Genomic DNA, 19,637 nt, shown 5'->3' on the forward strand with positions numbered 1-19,637 from the left:
GACAAAGTAGTCATTAAACTCATCGACAATCTCTTTTGGTTTAGTTATGTTTAGTTTATCTTTATTAAAGTAATTTGGATAGTCCGATTTTTTTGTACCCTTTTTAATTATGCTGTTTAGCACTTTCCATGTACCTTGTGTATTACTTCTGTGTTGTTCCAATAGTTTATTATAGTATTCCTTTTTATTGTATCTCATTATACTAGTTAATTTATTTCTGTAGGTTTTGTATTTATTTTCTGCTACCTTTGATCTGTCCTTTAAGAACTGTTTATATAGTATATTTTTCTTTTTGCATGCATTTTCTAGTCCTCTTGTGATCCAGGGCTTGTCTTCATATTTGTGTTTTCTCTGTTTTTTTAGTGGACAGTGTATGTCATACAAGGTGAAAAATGTGGAGAGAAATTCATCATAAACTTTGTTTGGATTATTGTTTGAAATGACCCTATGCCAGCTTTGCTTCCTTAAGTCTCCCTTCAGAGCCTCTATAGCTTCTGATGTTCTGTTACGAATCAATTTCTGAGTTTCGGAATTTCTATGAGTTTTAATCTTGGTACAGTTCTGTATGGTTGCAAAAACAGGAAGGTGGTCACTTATGTCATTTAATAGCATTCCACTTACAATTTTACTCCCAATTTCATTGGTAAAAATGTTGTCTATTAAAGTAGCACTGTTACTTGTTATTCTGGTTGGTTTTAAGATTGTAGGAAATAGACTTATACTGTACATTGTGTCCATGAAGTCTCTAATTTGTTTGTGTTCATTTGGGTTCAACAAATCTATATTTAAGTCCCCACATACAAAGACCATCTTTCTGTCATTTAGTTTATCATACATATCAACCATCATATCTTTGAATGTGTCAAGACAGGATCCTGGAGTTCTATACACAGCTTATTATTATGCTCTTAGATTTCTCCATATGAATTTCTACAGTGACACAATCCATAATGTTTTCTATTGTTATTGACATATTTTTTACTATTTTACAGTCAAAGTCATTATTTACATACAAGGCAACTCCTCCTCCCTTCTTGTTTGTTCTGTTGGTGGTAAATAGTTCATAGTCCTCAAGTCCCACATCGGCTTCTTTCTCTTTACTGAGCCATGTCTCCGATACAGCAATGATGCTGAACTTGGTGAACTGTCTCAAATAGTCCTTAGTTTTTGTAAAGTTTCTATAAAGACTTCTACTGTTGAAGTGTATTATTGATAAGTTACCATCCATTTTTATATTACTTTTGAATTGTTCCTCTGTGTAGTATTCACAGTTGCAGTTATTATTGTTGTAGAAGTGGTTCTCTGGGTCGATGTTGTTCTCAATGTCATACATTTTGTGCTCTGTAAAGTCAAAGGTTTTCAAGTTCAACTCTTCATAGTTTTTGGGTGCAGCTGGATTATAATCCACACAGTCCAGTGATCCCATTTCTCCAAACTCATCATCATTAATGTCATTGTGTGGAAAGGAATAATCCTCGTCCGTTCCCATTATAGCAGTCCTTGTCTGTCCAAGTATTTCCACTCAAATTTGAATTGTTGTCTGTTCAGGTATTTCACAGTCATTATTTGTACTGGTCTAAGTCTTTTAGTTCTCTCACCATAAACCCTTTGGAGGTTTCAGGAGATCCATTGGGCCTAATCATCACTTTACAGTTTCTTGTCCAAGTGCCTTGCAACTTGTTTTGCTTCCTTAGAATGCGTGCTTGCCAGGCAATTTCAGCATTCTTTTTGGTAAGATGTTCATTTAAATACACTCCCGTCCCAGACAGCTTCCTACCCTGTTTTAGTAGTTCAATCTTGCTTTTTCGATTAGCAAAACGAACTATTATTGCAGGCGTTGATCTGCTGTCCTTTCGGGGAAGTGTATGACAAGCTGCAATTGTATTGCTTTCAATAGGCATGTTTTTCTTTTCAAAGAATTGTATGATTTGTTGTTCCAGTGTTTGTAGTTCATGTGCAGGTGCGTCCTCACCTTTGTTTGTTGCTGTGCCTGACGCCGCCCTGGCATATGTTTGATGCTTGGTCTCCAGTCCGGTTATCACCAAATCTTCCATTCGGGAATATTGTTCCATGTCGTCGATTCTTTTCTCCAGATCATCAACCTTTTTATCCTTTTCCTTGATAAGCGTTTTCAGATGTTTCACCTCATCCATTAGTTCCATAAGTTTGGTTTGTTGTTTGGCAACTTTGCTTAACTCCTCTGACATAAAGTTCAGTGATTTTCTGATTTCCTCCTCCATCGCATTTTGTTTATTTAGCTTTGGTGGCATTTTTTCCTTTGTTTTAAGTACTTATAAGAGTTATATTTCTGAGAGCTCATAGAGCTCCAAACAATTCCACCATCTTGGAAAGGGGCGGGGTCGAAAAAAAACAGATAGAGATAAGGTTCTATCTCCGTTTAGAATGATAAGGTTCTATCTCCGTTTAGAATGATGAGGTTCTATCTCCGTTTAGAATGATAAGGTTCTATCTCCGTTTAGAATGATAAGGTTCTATCTCCGTTTAGAATGATAAGGTTCTATCTCCGTTTAGAATGATAAGGTTCTATCTCCGTTTAGAATGATAAGGTTCTATCTCCGTTTAGAATGAGAAGGTTCTATCTCCGTTTAGAATGATGAGGTTCTATCTCCGTTTAGAATGATAAGGTTCTATCTCCGTTTAGAATCATAAGGTTCTATCTCCGTTTAGAATGATAAGGTTCTATCTCCGTTTAGAATGATAAGGTTCTATCTCCGTTTAGAATGATAAGGTTCTATCTCCGTTTAGAATGACAAGGTTCTATCTCCGTTTAGAATGATAAGGTTCTATCTCCGCTTAGGGTCGTTCAGAGATATTGAGCGTCAACGTTTTTACATTCCATTATGTTTTGTGAGATGGAACCTTTGTATTTTATTAATTACTAACTCAAAAATGTCAACATTATAAAAATAACACCACACAGGCATTAATAATGATGACCCAAGACCAGCTACTGTGGGGCCTGAAGAAGGATGTTCGCTCCGTGCTCAACTCGTCCAAGTTAGGCCTGTCCCCGGACGACCTGAGTCGGGACTACCTCTGCATCGTGGGCCATCCGCTGCCTCTGAGGTCCCTTGGCTTCCACAACGTGATGGACATGATCAAGGAGATGCCTGACGTGGTGAAGATGGACTTTTTGGAAGACGGCAGCTTGGTGTTGAAAGGTAAGCCCAGTCTAGTAGTGGTGCGGCTGTGGCGCAGGAGGTAGAGTCGCCGTCTAATGATCACAAGGTTGGCAGATCGGCGGTTTGAGCCCCGGTTGGCCACATGTCGAAGTGTCCTTGGGCAAGACACTGAACCCCAAAATTGCTCCCAGTGAGCGGGCCTGCGCCTTGCATGGCAGCTTGCCGCCATTGGTGTGTGAATGTGTGAATGAGAGGCCGTTGTAAAGCGCTTTGGAGCAGCAAAAAAGTCGCTATAAGTGCAGTCCATTTACCATTACCATTTTAGTACTATGACCTGCACAGAGTAAAATTACACACGTATGCACGAAAAAACTACTTTATTCCAACCCAACTCTTTGCCTCGCTTTTTCTTCCCCTCCCTCCCTCCCTCCCATCCCTTGGTTCCTCTGCAGCGGTTTTGGACGAAAGCACCCGAAGCATAGGGGAGATGGTGGCCCGGCAGCGTGTCCGTAAGGCCAACAAACCACACAGGGGCAGTATGGGCTTGTTCCCCGCCAGCCCCCTCCCCCGGCGGGGCCACGCCCCCCCGGCCCTGCCCGCTCACCTGTGCTCACAGCTGCGGCAGCTGCTCGCCCAGGGGCCCGTGGGCCTGTCGGAGCTGGAGGCCGGCTTCGCCCGCCACTTCGGCCACCCGCTGTGCTTCGTCAACCTCGGCTTCTACTCCGTCGCGGAGATGCTGGCGGCCGCGGCGGACCTGGTGGTGGTCAAGCAGAGCCGGACGGGCTCCCTGCTGACCCTGAAGGTGGCGCCACCTGCGATGGGGCTGACGGCGTCGCAGGGTGGGGCGCTGATGGCATCGCGTGGGGGGACGGCGGTGAGGACGGGGCAGATAAAGCCACCTCGACCACAGCTGACCCCCTCGACGGACACATGTGCGAGGCCAGCGGTAGACACAGGTGGGTTGGTACTACAGTGTAGACAGATCGTGACGTTAGAATTATGAGGTTCTATCTCCATTTTTGGTCAAAATTGAGTTTTTTACATAATCTGATCCATTAGGTGTTTATTAATGCCTGTGTGGTGTTATTTTTAAAATGTTGACATTTTTGAGTTAGTAATTCATAAAATACAAAGGTTCCATCTCACAAAACATAATGGAATGTAAAAACTTTGACGCTCATTATTATCTCTGAACTACCCTAAATGGAGATAGAACTGTATAATTCTAAACTCACGTTTTCTTTTTAACATTTACTTTTTCTTTACATGTATGCGTTTGAGGCACCTGATGTGAAGGCTTTTCTGAGCAGGACTACATTTAGCACTTGTGTCCATGGGCATGCTATCATTCAGTATCCCTGTTTTATACCTTTAACTATACATGGCTATAAGTTGGACTAGCCTGGGAACACCACCACTAGTGTGCCCTTCAGTACGTTACTTAGCCCTAACTTTCTCCAGGGAGACTGTCCCTGTAAACTCTAATTAAGTGGTAAATGGTAAATGCTAACTGCTAAATGGTTCAGGCGGCATAGAGCAAATTACCCCTCGGACAGGAGGTTATGCCAGAGAGCTTTTTTGGATCCACACCCTAGAACGTTTACAACGCCTAGGCTTGAATGAGGATTTCGACATGTGTTGTGCTATGAATAAATTACTTTAGACACTATGTTCTATGCTATATGATGGCTACTGCCTGATGTCTGCATGTTTGTAGCATTTCTCTATAGTTTTTTGTTCTGTTAAGTATATATTGTAAATATTTCATGTACTTTTAGGTGTTTCCTGTCTCATGAACACATGTTTTTTGTAGTCCACTAAATCTAGGACTACAATTCCCATGATGCCTAGCCACTAGGTGAAAGATTTGACACAGATGTTGTGCATTGGCTAATTAAGTGATGTTGTTTGAAGCCTTTATACCACTGCATTCAATTGTCTGCTTTATCCCTGAAGAAGGTTTATGACTGAAAGTTCGTGCAATAAACTAAGTTTTTTTGCACAGATTTGAGTGTGCGAACGGATGCTGTTTTTTTGCACTTTATTGATACTCTTCAATTCCAGCACCTCAGCTCAAGTCTGATCACGGATGAGCGGTGGTATTTTCATTATTATACAATTTAACTGCTAAATGGTTCAAATGTAAATGGGTGTAACTGTAAAATGTAAACAGTAGTGATCTGGTATTGGTTGTAACATTTTGTCTGTCTTCAGCTCCTGTGGAAAAACCCTCTGGTACTCCAGTACAGAATCACATGGCCTCTGGTCCTGAGGACACTGTCCCTAACAGCTCAGGGGGACACCAGGACCATGGGGGACATGGAATTCACCAGGACATGGAATTGACACAACCTGAGCCACAGCTCATCCAACAGGGGCAGCTATTTGAAAGATGTGTCATAAAAGTGAGTCTGTTTCTCTTTTTACCTCATAGTAAATGTTCTGTATGTGAAACTAACATTTAGGGGTGCAAACTTGTCACCTTTCTGCTAAATTAGCGGTTTTTACCACAAAATAGTAAATCCATGTGAATCAACCATGTTGATAATTTTCTTCATTTTCAGGCAAAAAATAAATGTTGTCACCTTTTTAGGCCATCACCAGTTTGCACCCCTGAACATTACTTTAAATGCTTGTAGAGTTCACTCCTACTAGAAGTCATGTTTTTTTGTGAAGAACATTTAATGAGATATGATTATTGGTCTCGTTGCACTTCACATTTATATGAATGGGAACTCACCCAATCACCACTAGTGAATGTGTTGTGTTTGATTGGCCACGATGCAGCTGGAGGAGAAGCTCAGGCAGCGTATCCTGGAGAACGGCCATGCGGGCACCGTCAGTGAGGAGCTGAAGGCCAACCTTCGCCAGGTCAGTTTACATCTTCCCAAAGCGACTTACAATCAATACATTCGTTTAAGTAAATGAGTCAGGAGCCAGACTATTGAGTTGCTCCTTTATGGGTGGATACCGAAATCATTGAAAACTCCTAATGTTCTAGTCACACGTGATGGTGACAGTGAAGATTCCTTCTTTCTAGGTTGTTGCTCAGAACAGTGAAGGGATATCAATACATGATCTTCATGCCGAATACAAGGTAATTATACTAGTTTCCTTTGTTACACATATTCCACTCTACTTTACGGGGCGGCTGTGGCACAGGAGGTAGAGTCGCCGCCTAATGATCACAAAGTTGGCAGATCGGCGGTTCGATCCCCGGCTGGCCACATGTCTCCCAGTGAGCGGGCCGGCGCCTTGCATGGTACCTTGCCGCTATTGGTGTGTGAATGGGTGAATGAGAGGCCGTTGTAAAGCGCTTTGGAGCAGCAAAAAAGGTGCTATATAAGTGCAGTCCATTTACCATTTACCATTTCCCCCTGGTCAACAGAGGATGTTTGGGGAGGAGCTCCCGGTGGCCCAGAGTGGCTTCCTGAGCGTGACGGAGATGGTTGGTGCGCTGAGCGACACGCTGCACCTGCGGCCTGTGGCCGGGGACGAGGGCCCCCACTGGATGATCACCGACACCAAACACACCGGCCACACGCAGCCAGGTCAGCTCGATGGTTTCAATTTGTATTGTTACTTTGGATAAAAGCGTCTGCTAAATGGTTAAAATGTAAAAAAATGTATCCTATCTATTCTATTCAGCTAATACCATTGCGTTCCCACATTATTGAGAGATCACAGCCATTTGTCCCATTGGGGGAAGGGTCATTTGAAGAGGAGGGGCAGAACTGAGTACTGTATCTTATAGCTCATGGCATTCTATAAACGCAGCACCCTGATAATAATAATAATAATAATAACTTTAATTTATATAGCGCCTTTCAGAAACCCCAAGGACACTTTACAATTCAAGGGAATGATCAGACAGACAAAAACAGGACAAAACAAAACTGAAACAGTGACTAGGGGCCAAAGGCCTTGGTGAACAGATGGGTTTTAAGGGCTGATTTGAAGGAGTCCAGGGTAGCGAGGGCGTTGCGGATCACTATGGGGAAGGAGTTCCAGAGGGTAGGTGCAGCCACGCTGAAGGCTCTGTCCCCAAAGGTCCGTAGGTTTGTTGATGTGATGTTTTTGGCCAGGGTCTGTAGAGCCCGACACCCCCGGCGATGCTGAGCAGGGTGACCGGCTGAACCCCTCCAGCCAGGGCTATTACTTCAGCTCTGGGGAGTCGCCCTGGGAGGGGCGCAGAGAGGAGGAGGACGGAGAGGCCGCCGCCGACAACGACTTGATGTCAGAGACAGACCTCCGCATCACCACCACCACCTTCCAACAGGTGAGAGAAGAGACCCGTCTGACTCGGGTCTGAGAAGACAGGTCGTGACGTTAGAATTATAAGGTTCCATCTCCATTTTTGTCAAAATTTAGTTTTTTACATAATCTGATCCATTAGGTGTTTATTAATGCCTGTGTGGTGTTATTTTTAAAATGTTGACATTTTTTAGTTAGTAATTAATAGGGGTGTAACGGATCACCTAACTCACGGATCGGATCGTGTCACGGTTTTTGAGTCACGGATCGGATCATTTTTCGGATCAACACAAAACATAAAAATAAAAATAAAAAGCTTTTTCCTCGAATTCTGTAAAAACACCACTTTTACTGTGTAAAACCCAACAACATTCAAGATGTCAAAACTGGTATATATATATATGTGTGTGTGTGTATATATATATATATATATATATATATATATATATATATATATATATATACATATACATAGTATATATACTTAACATATTCTACACTCAAACATTAGGCTACATATTAAACAGAAACACACATTCAACTTACTAAATGATGCAGTAGGAGAGAGGGAGGAGGCACCTGGTTGCAGCAGTGAATCACTGGGCTCTTTAAAGCAGACAAATAAACATGTTTTATGCCACTTTTAACTAAATAATAAAGTGAAACCTTACTTTAAACATGGTATGAAAAAATTGGCTACATTATCAGAAGTTGTCAAGCTGCCTTTTTCGTGCCTCCCATCAACACACCAGGGTCGCGGCAAATGTGTGGCCATGCTCGTACGACTTTCTCATTGCACAACGCTTAAACACCGTAACTTTTTTATCGACCACACTTCCAATGACACTGTCCGTCATTGTTATAATTGATAGCAAAGCCAAAGTGCTCCCATACATGGGATTTAAATGACGAGGGAGGCATTTCGAGTTCTTCTCTGTCGCCAACATTAGCAGGACTCGCCATGAACACTTGGGCTGTGTTCGTAAATTTGCTCTGATAGCGCCGGAGAGCACACTGGGTCCGACGTCATAAAGGGACCAAGTAATTTGATTGGACAAGAGGCGTTCCATGAATGCTGATCAGATTCCAGAGCGAATTTACGGACGCAGCCTTGTTGTTCTAGATTTTTTTTTGATCAACCTATCATTGCGCTTTAGAGTAAAACAAAGCACGCAACTGTCGCGTCTATCTTTTCATGGCAACTCTACATTGTGATTTACAAGGGATATTAAGTAATATTATTACTTGGTTACATTTTGCAATTGATCCGCGGTACACATGCGTGCCGAACCGTGGGGGGCGATCCGTTACACCCCTAGTAATTAATAAAATACAAAGGTTCCATCTCACAAAACATAATGGAATGTAAAAACTTTGACGCTCAATATCTCTGAACCACCCTAAACGGAGATAGAACCTTATCATTCTAAACGGAGATAGAACCTTATCATTCTAAACTCACGATCTGACTCTGGTCTAAGAAGAGTAACTGGTCCTACTTGCCCTTTTGTTCAAGGTCAGTCTGTAGCTTCTGTTTCCCCTGAGGGCAGCTGGACCAAATACATCATCATAGACAATTGAGGCTGAAATCGAAACGCATTTCACAAGAATAGATGTTTGATTTCTGTACATCTTTGATCACCTCCTGTACATCTTCTTTGGTGATTGTAAATGTTCAAGGACAACCCATTCAATCCACAAAGTGTCTTTGTGGTGACAATAAAAATGTGTGTGTGTGTACGTGTGCGTGTGTGTGTGTGTGTGTGTACACGCACATTCATGTGTGTGTGTGTGTTTGTGGACACTCATGGCTGTGTGTTTCTCCCCCCTCTAGATGGTGGCCAAGTTCCCTGCCGTGCAGGTACGGTGTATGGCAGGTATGGTTCCTCTGGACGCCCTGCGGGGCCAGCGCCTGAGGGCGCCCACGCCCAGGGACCCTAGGGAGGTGATAGAGGTGTTGGTGGAGCACGTGGAGTCACCCAGCAACTTCTTCATCCGCTTCCACGAGACCCGGGAGGCTCGCGCCCTGGAGAGCATGATGGTGGAGATGAGGTGAGGAGACTGTGCCGCTTAGACCGGGGAGGAAACATGACAATCAGAATTAGAAGACTTTATTGCCATGACATGTAAACATGTTAGGAATTTGGTTTGGGACAGTGGAGCGCAGTTTACAACAGGACAGGTGCAAGACAGGACAAGACAGTGCAAACTAGGGATGTCCCGATCCGATACTGATATCGGATATCGACCCGATATTGGTCCTGAATGCTGGATCGGGGATCGCACCAGAAAAAAAAAAGGCTCCGATCCGATCCTACTGTCATCCGCAGTCAAACTTATGTGTATAAGCGATGAGGAAATAAAAACAGTGAACAGAAACACGTGTCGCAGAAATGCTTCACGCGAGTCCTATATGCGCTTAAAATGCGCATAGCGCTTCACGCGAGTCCTATATGCGCTTAAAATGCGCATAGCGCTGCGCTGTGTGCTTCCGGTTTCATTACAAAGAGGTTAACCCTATATGTGCCTGACGTCTAACAACATTCAAATGACTCTAACTTCATATTTTTTCGGATTTCAATGTATGACACATCATTTGAAAGCTTATGATCCGTAGTTCCAATCCACAACACGTCGCATTTGTTGCTTTAATAAAGGCTGGCAGTCTTTAATTTAACTGTTGTTGGTGTGGACTATATACTGGGGAGGTATTTGTTATTATTCAGGGGTAAAAAAATGTATACAAATATCGGATCGGTATCGGTATCGCCGATACCCGAAGCCCAGGTATCGGTATCGGTATCGGTAGTGAAAAAGTGGGATCGGGACATCCCTAGTGCAAACCAACATCATTCAGGGGTGCAAACTTGTCACCTTTCTGCTAAATTAGCCATTTTTATCTCAAAATAGGTCATCCATGTGAATTGTGTAGATCTGCAAAAAAAAAAATTGGGTGTGGTGGGGGGGGGGTCTAAGTCTCATCCATGTCACATGATGCACAAGCTAGCTAATCTCCCTGTCTGCTAAACTCTGCTGCAGTTGAAATAACGTTTAGCTTCAGGGAGCTAGGTACAGTTCCAGACAGCATAGAGAACACAGTCACAGTAAACTGTTTTAGAAGTAATTCTGCAGGTGTTGAGGTCAGGGCTGCCGCTACTTACACACGCATCATTGTTAGACCACCGTTAGTGCTAGCGATATCTATTTAACACCATTAGTGCTAGCGCTATCCACCCCCCCCTAAGGTTAGCCACAAAAAAATGTTGACACCTTTTTGGGCCATCACCTGTTTGCACCCCTGTATTATGTATAAACCACTTTCTCACAGATCCAGTTCAGTGTCACTCTACATGGGTAGTCATACCATTGATTAAGTTTACTTCCATAATTAAATATGCAAACACAGTCATCATCCCTATAACTATTTGGCTGATTGTGACCCCAGTACGCTGTGTTGAGAGGTGTGCCATCCACCCATTTCCAGGTCCCCTCTGTGTCTCTCTCAGTCAGACCAATCCAGACGAATTTCTTATTCAAATCAATGATAAAGTCCTGTTCCTCTATGCTGTTGATGACCACCAGGTCTGCTCCTCTGTCTCTGCAGTCCTGTCTGCTCTCATCCCAGGTTCTAGTCTCAGTGGAGAGGAAGTAGCAATTGCAGCCAAACTTCATCCATCCTTCTGCACAACCGGTTTTCAGTTTCCTCTGAAGGTCGTCTCTCTCTTTAGTCAGGTTGTTGTAACTGGTCTGTAACCAGTCTGTGTGATCATTCTCATATTTGTCTGAGAGACAGGAGAAGCTGTGGTTAGGTTGACAGCCTGGCGGTTTATAACTTGTTCTCACCATCAGGTTCTACTGAACTGATTCAGTTCATAAGAATTACGACCATGTGACATTCAGTTTGGTGGTTTCTCTTCATAGAGCTCTCTGTTAAGGCTTTCACACCGGCAAAGAACCGTGCCGGTTCGCGTTCGCGTTCGGGAACCTCCGAACATTGGTGCTGTCTGGCGAACGAGCCCGCATTCATACCAGTGTAACCACAACCATCAGGGGTCATACCAGTGTAACCAGAACCATCAGGGTTCATACCAGTGTAACCAGAACCATCCGCGTCATCAACGCTGCGTGATGAAGGGGCGGGATAAACAAAAATGTCACAACTAGATGGCAGCTACTTCACTGGACATGAGGATAATATCTTCCACTACAGTATCTGAAATAAACACAATTTTATATGAAACAAAACAAAAGACACTTTCTACACGCCTTCTCTTACTAACCAGCTGCTCCATTACTGGAATAGAAATGGCTTACGAAATTCGCGTTCGCGCATGTCCGCGAGCGTGTGCGTGTGTGTGTGTTTGCTGAGCATGTGAGGAAGATAGAGAGAATAATGAAACTTTTGATATTGTTTTTGATCACTAATGATTAGATTTAGATTAGATTACATTTTGTCTACTTCCTTCTTGCTGGTCTTTGCAGCCTAGAATATGACACACCCACTGACGACGTGACTGTTGTACGTTTTGGTTCGCGCTTGAGAACCACTATTTTCTGGTACCCGCTGCGAACCAACTTTTCAGGCTCCTAACCAATTGAGTTTGGGTCTGCATGCGCCGGCCGGTTCCAGACTTGGTTCGCGTTCGAACCGGCACGGTTCTTTGCCGGTGTGAACGCCCTATGTGTGTATTCAAGGATAATATCATAATCACAAGTCAAGAGACTCACAGTGGACGGGACGCAGGTGACGTTCAGTGTGACTTGTAGAACACACATCAGCCCAGCAACCAGCATGTGGATTCTCCTACCTGCAAGAGACACACACACACCATTCTACATCACTGAATCTCATATCAATGAACAAACATAAAATGATGATTGTTAGTCACTCATATCTCTTTGAATCTGTGCTGATTCTATGTCTTTAGAGTCGTGAGATTTTAATGTGTAAATAATTAGATAAAATAAGAAAGTATAAGAAAGTCCACAAGATGGCAGCAGACATTTGCACAAAAGTGTCTGAAGCGTTAATGTGTGTGTGTGTGTGTGTGTGTGTGTGTGTGTGTGTGTGCGTGCGTGCATGTGTGTACGTTTATGCGTGTGCGCGGACAGCATGCTGTGTGTGTTTATGTGTGTGTGTGTGTGTATGGATGTGTGTGTGGACAGCATGCTGTGGGGGTGTGTGTGTGCGTGTGTGTGTGTGTGTGTATGGGTGTGTGGTTGGGCGTGTGTGTGTGTGTGTTCACACCTAGACAAGTTCTCACTACAATTACCTTTTATACTGTTTTTAATATTCTTCCTCTTTTTACTCATTCCTTTCTTTTGAGGGCAAAAACCACCACAGGGTCACATTCAGTTAGCGACATGCTACATGCTGATACAGCTAGATGCAGTAAGAGACCATATATTCAGTTTGGTAGAGAGGAAGTAACTCTATCAACGACATTGACACTGAACTTCAAAGGTGAATATTTAGGCCTTCCAAACATTTTTCCAAATATACCAACCATTTAAAAATGGGTCTCTACAGTATGTGCATTTTAAATCCATAAGTCTTACTCTGTTTCAGCTGTGTGTGTGTGTGTGTGTGTGTGTGTCATCAGAAAAGGGAGATTCAGAAATCACAAGCATGATTCATGATGACAGTTATTAGTTACTGACCTGAGTGAGGACAGTTATTAGTTACTGACCTGAGTGAGGACAGTTATTAGTTACTGACCTGAGTGAGGACAGTTATTAGTTACTGACCTGAGTGATGAGACTCTCTGACCACAATCCTCTCCTCCACCTCCCCTCTGTGGAACCTGACGTTTTCATCCTTGTCAGGGTTGGCATGGATAACCTCAGACATCTTTCCAATACTTTTTATTCTAACTTTACCTCAACTCTACTGTATAGTCTCTTTGTCTGTGTAGCTGCGTTAGCATGTGTGCCTGACTGACATCTGAATGTGAGACTGTTGTTGCTGCCCTCAGTAGAAAAGGAAGTGTACAACGATGATGAGGAAGTACACAGGTGTTTGTGTCTGCACTGAAACTCTGCCCCCCCCCCCCCCCCCCCCCCCCCCTTCTTCAGGGGACTAATATTACTTTATTTTTCTTATTCAATTGGAATTGGTTTTTAACAATTTTGTCTAACTATATTATATTTATAGATTTTTTAAATACATTTTATTTCCATTCATCTATGACAGGTCTCTAATATGCAACATACTAGTTGTTGTCTTGTTTTTTTAGCTCTAGCTTTTTAGCTCAACGCTGCTGTTGAAATAACTTTTAGCTTCAGGGAACTAGGTGCAGTTCCAGACAGCATAGAGAACACAGTCACAGTAAACTGTTTTAGAAGTAATTCTGCAGGAGTTGAGGTCAGGGCTGCCGCTACTTACACATGCATCATTGTTAGACCACCGTTAGTGCTAGCGGTATCTATTTAACACCATTAGTGCTAGCGCTATTCAAAGGTTAGCCACAAAAAAAACGTTTCACCTTTTTGGGCCATCACCAGTTTGCACCCCTGATCATAGTGCAAGGGGGGGGGGGGGACACCAGCAGCAGCATTTAGGAGCCGGATGGCCGTGGGGAAAAAGCTGTGTGCGTGTCGGGTCTTCACAGTCTTTAGTGACCTCCTGCCTGAGGGGAGCGGGGCGAAGAGGCTGTGGCCTGGGTGTGCGGGGTCAGCCATGATCTCCCTGGCCCTCCCCAAAGCCCTACTTTTTGACTCTACTTTCATTTCCCATTGGGAATGGGAAATGAATATAGAGTCAATGGTTGCCTTCATTGTAGTCATGCTGCAGATTATCAGATCTCACAATACCTTGAGTCTAACATCTCAGGTAACCACATGTACAGTAGCAGCAAGCACAATGCTGATCTGTGCAGCCCCTAGGTGACCTGGAACGTAACCATATGTGTGGTGGCCTGGGAAAACCCTTCACATGGTGCCATTTTGACATTTTCATTGATTTGTCATTGATTTGATATATTTCCATAAATTAGAAGTTCTCAGCTATTCATAACTAGTTGAATGACTGAGATAGCCCTTTATTTTAAAAAGTTATGAGCATTTTAATGTATCATGTCAAAAAAAGTGAAAGGTGAGAAATGCTGCCCCCGACCCCTTTCTCCTCCGGGTCGGGGGAGGAGCCTATGCAGATCGTCCGGTCTCGTTTGTCTGCTTGTGATGCGGTGTTAGTCTGCTCGCCTCGTCGGTATGCGAGGGACAGATCCATTTGTGTGTCTTCTAGTTAAGATTTTATTACTTTATGCTTATTGTGAGCATCAGTAAACTGGCAATAACACAGGTGGAAGTATCGTCTCTCCTTTCGCTAATGTATGCGTGCGTTGCTTAACTGAGAATGAGACACGTTCAACGTGACGTTGTTTCGCTAGCAAACTACCCACCACAAAAACATAAAAATAAGTACTTTCTCTTTTGTTTTCTTAAAATGTTTATTCACCATAATGTAGTATGGAGTTCAAAGTACTAGAATACCACATAATATCAAAATCGCCGAAATAGGACATTTCCATCTATTTTTGCTCTTTGCCACAAACGAACGCCAGCGACATCCGACGGGTTTTCCCAGGCCACCACACATATGATCAGGTCAGATTCCTGTATCTGGAGTGGTAACATAGAACCATGAATAGAATAAAAAAGAAAGAAAAAATTCTTCTAGCATTGCGACTGCCAATGGCTCCTGGTCCTAGCATAGATTATGTTTTCTTACAATGACTGATGGATATATGATTCACTTACTTAGACAAATCTATTTGTTGTCAGTTCGCTTTGGTTAAAGACGTCTGCTGCTAAATGGCCAAAATGTAATGTAACGAGTTGCAAGATGATGTCAGAGTTTGTGGGAAACGCCTCTTTCTCCTAGGAGTTGCTACACCTATCCCGAGGTGTCGGAGTGGTACTCCCTTCCCTCACGTTTCGTGCGTCAGGGCCAGGTGTGCTGCGTGGCTCCCAGAGACGAGTGGTTCTACCGGGTCGTCATCCACCGCGTCCTCAGCCAGACCCAGGTGGAGGTGTACTACGTGGACTTCGGGGACCTCACCACTGTGGACAGGACCAGCCTCAAGTTCCTTAAGTAGGCTTCTTCTGGTCCAGTTCAGACAGAGAGCAATGAAAGTCAATGGGCAGGTTTCACTAGACCAGTGTTAATATTGGCAGGCTTTTTAGTCACTTTTAGTCATTGGTGTTTAGATGAAGTCACCTCCATTTTTCTTAGTTCCAGTCCAGTTCCAATTGATGAAAACTGAAAACATTCCAGTGCAGTCTCAGTCTTTTCGTCGCTGACTACGGCTAGACTAAAATGTTTTGGGGGTTTTGTGGGAGACCGCTTCTTGCCACATATTGTAGTGTAAAATCAATGTCCTGTAAATGTGACAGTCATTTTAACGACAAGTGTTAGGCCTCCTTGTCTGTTTTGCTGTTGTCCCCCTACATCTCTCTGCTTTCTCACCCCAAGGTCCTGTTACTCTGAGCTCCCGGCCCAAGCGGTCCCCTCATCACTCAGTGGAATCAAGCCTATGGGTGTAAGGCTCCACACACATCTCATATCACTGTTATTGACCACCAATCTCCCCAAGCTTTTAACATTGTATTGCTCCCATAGAGTCCCATTGACTTCCAGATAGCACTCTTATCTCCCATTCCATATTAAAAGCCTGTGTTTTGGTGTTCCAGGGCAGTTGGAGTTTGAACGCTACCAGCTCCTTCCGGAAGCTGTGCTGTGAGCGCCTCCTGTGGGCAGCTCTGCACAGCTACCACGCAGACTTCCTGCAGGTCTTCCTGTGTGAGACAGACACGGAGGAGGACGTGTACGTTCACAGTGTCCTGCAGAGCCAGGGCCACGGGCTCTCCTGTCCCTCTGCAGTCAACTCAGAGGTCAGTAATGTACACACACACACACAAAATTGCTCCCAGTGAGCGGGCCAGTGCCTTGCATGGCAGCTTGCCGCCATTGGTGTGTGAATGTGTGTGTGAATGAGAGGCCGTTGTAAAGTGCTTTGGAGCAGCAAAAAAGGCGCTATATAAGTGCAGTCCATTTACCATTTACACACACACACATACACTTGCTTATACATGTACTGTATATATCCCATTCAACAACAATGATCCATTGCATCCATCCATTTGTTGTGTCAAACGTATTTCTTCTTTCAGCTGTGTGAGCAGTTCAACCCTGTGACCCTGTATCTGGGCGAGGGTGTGTTTGATGAGGGGATGGAAGTAGACATGGACGTGGTGGACCAAACCCCAGAGCCCTGCACCCAAACCCCTGCCACACCCCAGGTGAGGAGCTCCCCTTTCCCAATTCTAACAGTACACACACACACACACACACACATCACACTCTCATTGTAGCAGACTAATGATCGTGGAGTGAAGATATTATCAAAGCGTACGCGCCTGTCGATCACCCATCCGCTTTGATAATATCTTCACTCACGATCATCTAGTCTAGTCTGGCGCCTGCGCCGTCTGTTGTTCTTCCTGCACACAGGTAAAAATATCCAGGATCCAGCAGCGTCGTCGGGCTCGCGCAAACAAACCCGGCGAATGTTTTACTTGCTCCGGACAAGTAAAAAAGCGTTACTGTCGAACCCTGATGTGTTTTAGGCTGCAGACCCTGCTGTTGGGAGCAATGAAAAAGAAGTGAAGCAGCTGCCTGACCTCCCAAAGCTGGAGTTCCTCGGGGTGACACAGGCCAACTTCAAGGCCCAGGTATGACCTCTGACCCTTTATCACGCCCTCGGATTGAACAAGAGTTAGATTGTGTACAATAGATAAAGCATGTCTATTATAAGTAAGTCAACCATCCATGCCATATCATCGCCATGTCCTTGGTCCAATTCCGGCCATCGACAGCTGCAAGTCATCCCCCCCCTCTCTCTCACCCATACTTCCTGTCAATCTCTACTGTCTCTATCCTAATAAAGCAGAAATGCCCTAAAAACATATATATATTTTTTTTTACTTGTGTGTTTGTTGTGTCAGGCTGAGGAGATGGTTGTCTGTCCACACACTGACAGCACTCAGACAGCCTTTGATGCCTTGGCCACCGTGATGGATCTGTGAGTTATTACTTTTATTACTTTTATGCAGTATGTCTGTTTGTTTATGATGATGTAAAGATTATTATTATTATTATGGTACTTCCACATTTGTTGACATGTATGGTTTCAAGACTGTGTGTGCGAGCGTGTATTTCTGTGTGTGTGTCAGTGGGGTTGAGGTCCATGCCCAGAGTTCAGAGGTCGGTGCCCAGAGTTCAGAGGTCAGGGCCCTGAAGGCGGAGGAGGCCCTCCAGGCAGCGCTGGAGAAGATCCAGAACCTGGAGAGACAGCTAGCTGAGACCCAGAGGAGCCTAGAGGTCGGCTACCTCAACCACAGACCAACACCATAACACACTACTGTCACAGACCAACACCTTAACACACTACTGTCACAGACCAACACCTTAACACACTACTGTCATAGACCAACACCTTAACACACTACTGTCACAGACCAACACCTTAACACACTACTGTCACAGACCAACACCTTAACACACTACTGTCACAGACCAACACCTTAACACACTACTGTCACAGACCAACACCTTAACACACTACTGTCATAGACCAACACCTTAACACACTACTGTCACAGACCAACACCTTAACACACTACTGTCATAGACCAACACCTTAACACACTACTGTCACAGACCAACACCTTAACACACTACTGTCATAGACCAACACCTTAACACACTACTGTCACAGACCAACACCTTAACACACTACTGTCATAGACCAACACCTTAACACACTACTGTCACAGACCAACACCTTAACACACCACTGTCACAGACCAACACCTTAACACACTACTGTCATAGACCAACACCTTAACACACTACTGTCATAGACCAACACCTTAACACACTACTGTCATAGACAAATCAATAACACACCTCAATTATTATGTCAATACTACACACATATCAGTGATATTGCAGGTAAAAAACATAATTCATCTTTCTGTGAAGATAATTTCCCCCCACCAGAGCAGGCTGTTTTGTATAGGCCTGAATCCTAATTTCAAATATACGCTTAATTCAACTCTTTGTGCAAAACCTCCCATTGGCATAAACATCTCGACTTAATGGCCTTGAAGCCTGCTGACTGATCTACTGTAACTCACAGTAACATGGCCTAGGAGAGAAGACATCTAGAGTACTCTACTCTGTGGTTTTACTCCACTCTCCTTCTCCTCTTATAATACAGGGTTCGACAGTAACGCTTTTTTACTTGCCCGGAGCAAGTAACAAATTCGCCGGGTTTGTTTGCGCGAGTCCGACGAAGCTGCTAGATCCCGGATATGTTTACCTGTGTGCAGGAAGAACAACAGACGGCGCAGGTGCGAGACTAGACTAGATGATCGTGGAGTAAAGATATTATCAAAGCGTACGCGCCTGTCGATCACCCGTACGCTTTGATAATATCTTCACTCAGGATCATCTAGTCTGGTCTGGCGCCTGCGCCGTCTGTTGTTCTTCCTGCACACAGGTAAACATATCCGGGATCTAGCAGCTTCGTCGGGCTCACGCAAACAAACCCGGCGAATGTTTTACAAGTAAAAAAGCGTTACTGTCGAACCCTGTAATGCAATCAGTGACTGTTTGAATTTGGTACACTCATACGCGTATATTTGTATTACAGTGAGCAAGAAATCTGTCGGTGGCAGGCCCAAAGAAGGTAGCCACACCTGAGTCCAAAGTAGTGAGTCAGAAGCCTGAGTCGAGTCCCAAACCCTCCAAGCCCAAGAAACTACAATATTGTATTGTGTATTAAAAATGTATGTTCTATTTAAAGTTCAAAAAAATAAATAAAATGTTCTAAGGTTCTATCTCTGTTTAGAATTCTAAGGTTCTATCTCTGTTTAGAATTATAAGGTTCCATCTCCGTTTAGAATTATAAGGTTCTATCTCCGTTTAGAATTATAAGGTTCTATCTCCGTTTAGAATTATAAGGTTCCATCTCCGTTTAGAATTATAAGGTTCTATCTCCGTTTAGGGTAGTTCAGAGATATTGAGCGTCAAAGTTTTCACATTCCATTATTACATTCAATTGTCACCGTCTTTGAGCCTCGGAAAAGCGCTATATCAATTTAATGAATTATTATTATTATTATTATTATGTTTTGTGAGATGGAACCGTTGTATTTGATTAATTACTAACTCAA

General features: G+C 43.7%; 1 protein-coding gene across 1 annotated transcript; it reads left to right on the plus strand.

Moving 5' to 3' along the window:
• Positions 1–2,953: 2,953 nt before the first annotated feature.
• Positions 2,954–17,811, plus strand: LOC308161930 (tudor domain-containing protein 5-like; the record flags this gene model as incomplete). The annotated part of the gene is made up of 14 exons (XM_080536010.1): positions 2,954–3,182; positions 3,596–4,099; positions 5,358–5,548; positions 5,931–6,014; positions 6,532–6,694; positions 7,229–7,422; positions 9,232–9,449; positions 15,280–15,489; positions 15,871–15,937; positions 16,089–16,289; positions 16,569–16,697; positions 17,025–17,129; positions 17,403–17,479; positions 17,631–17,811. 14 exons carry the CDS (start codon positions 2,954–2,956, stop codon positions 17,809–17,811), a joined length of 2,553 nt encoding a protein of 850 aa, XP_080392136.1.
• Between the last annotated feature and the right edge of the window lie 1,826 nt (positions 17,812–19,637).

The sequence above is a fragment of the Nansenia antarctica genome, assembly GCF_963989245.1.
Source record: "Nansenia antarctica genome assembly, chromosome: 7".
Taxonomy (NCBI): Eukaryota; Metazoa; Chordata; class Actinopteri; order Argentiniformes; family Microstomatidae; genus Nansenia; species Nansenia antarctica.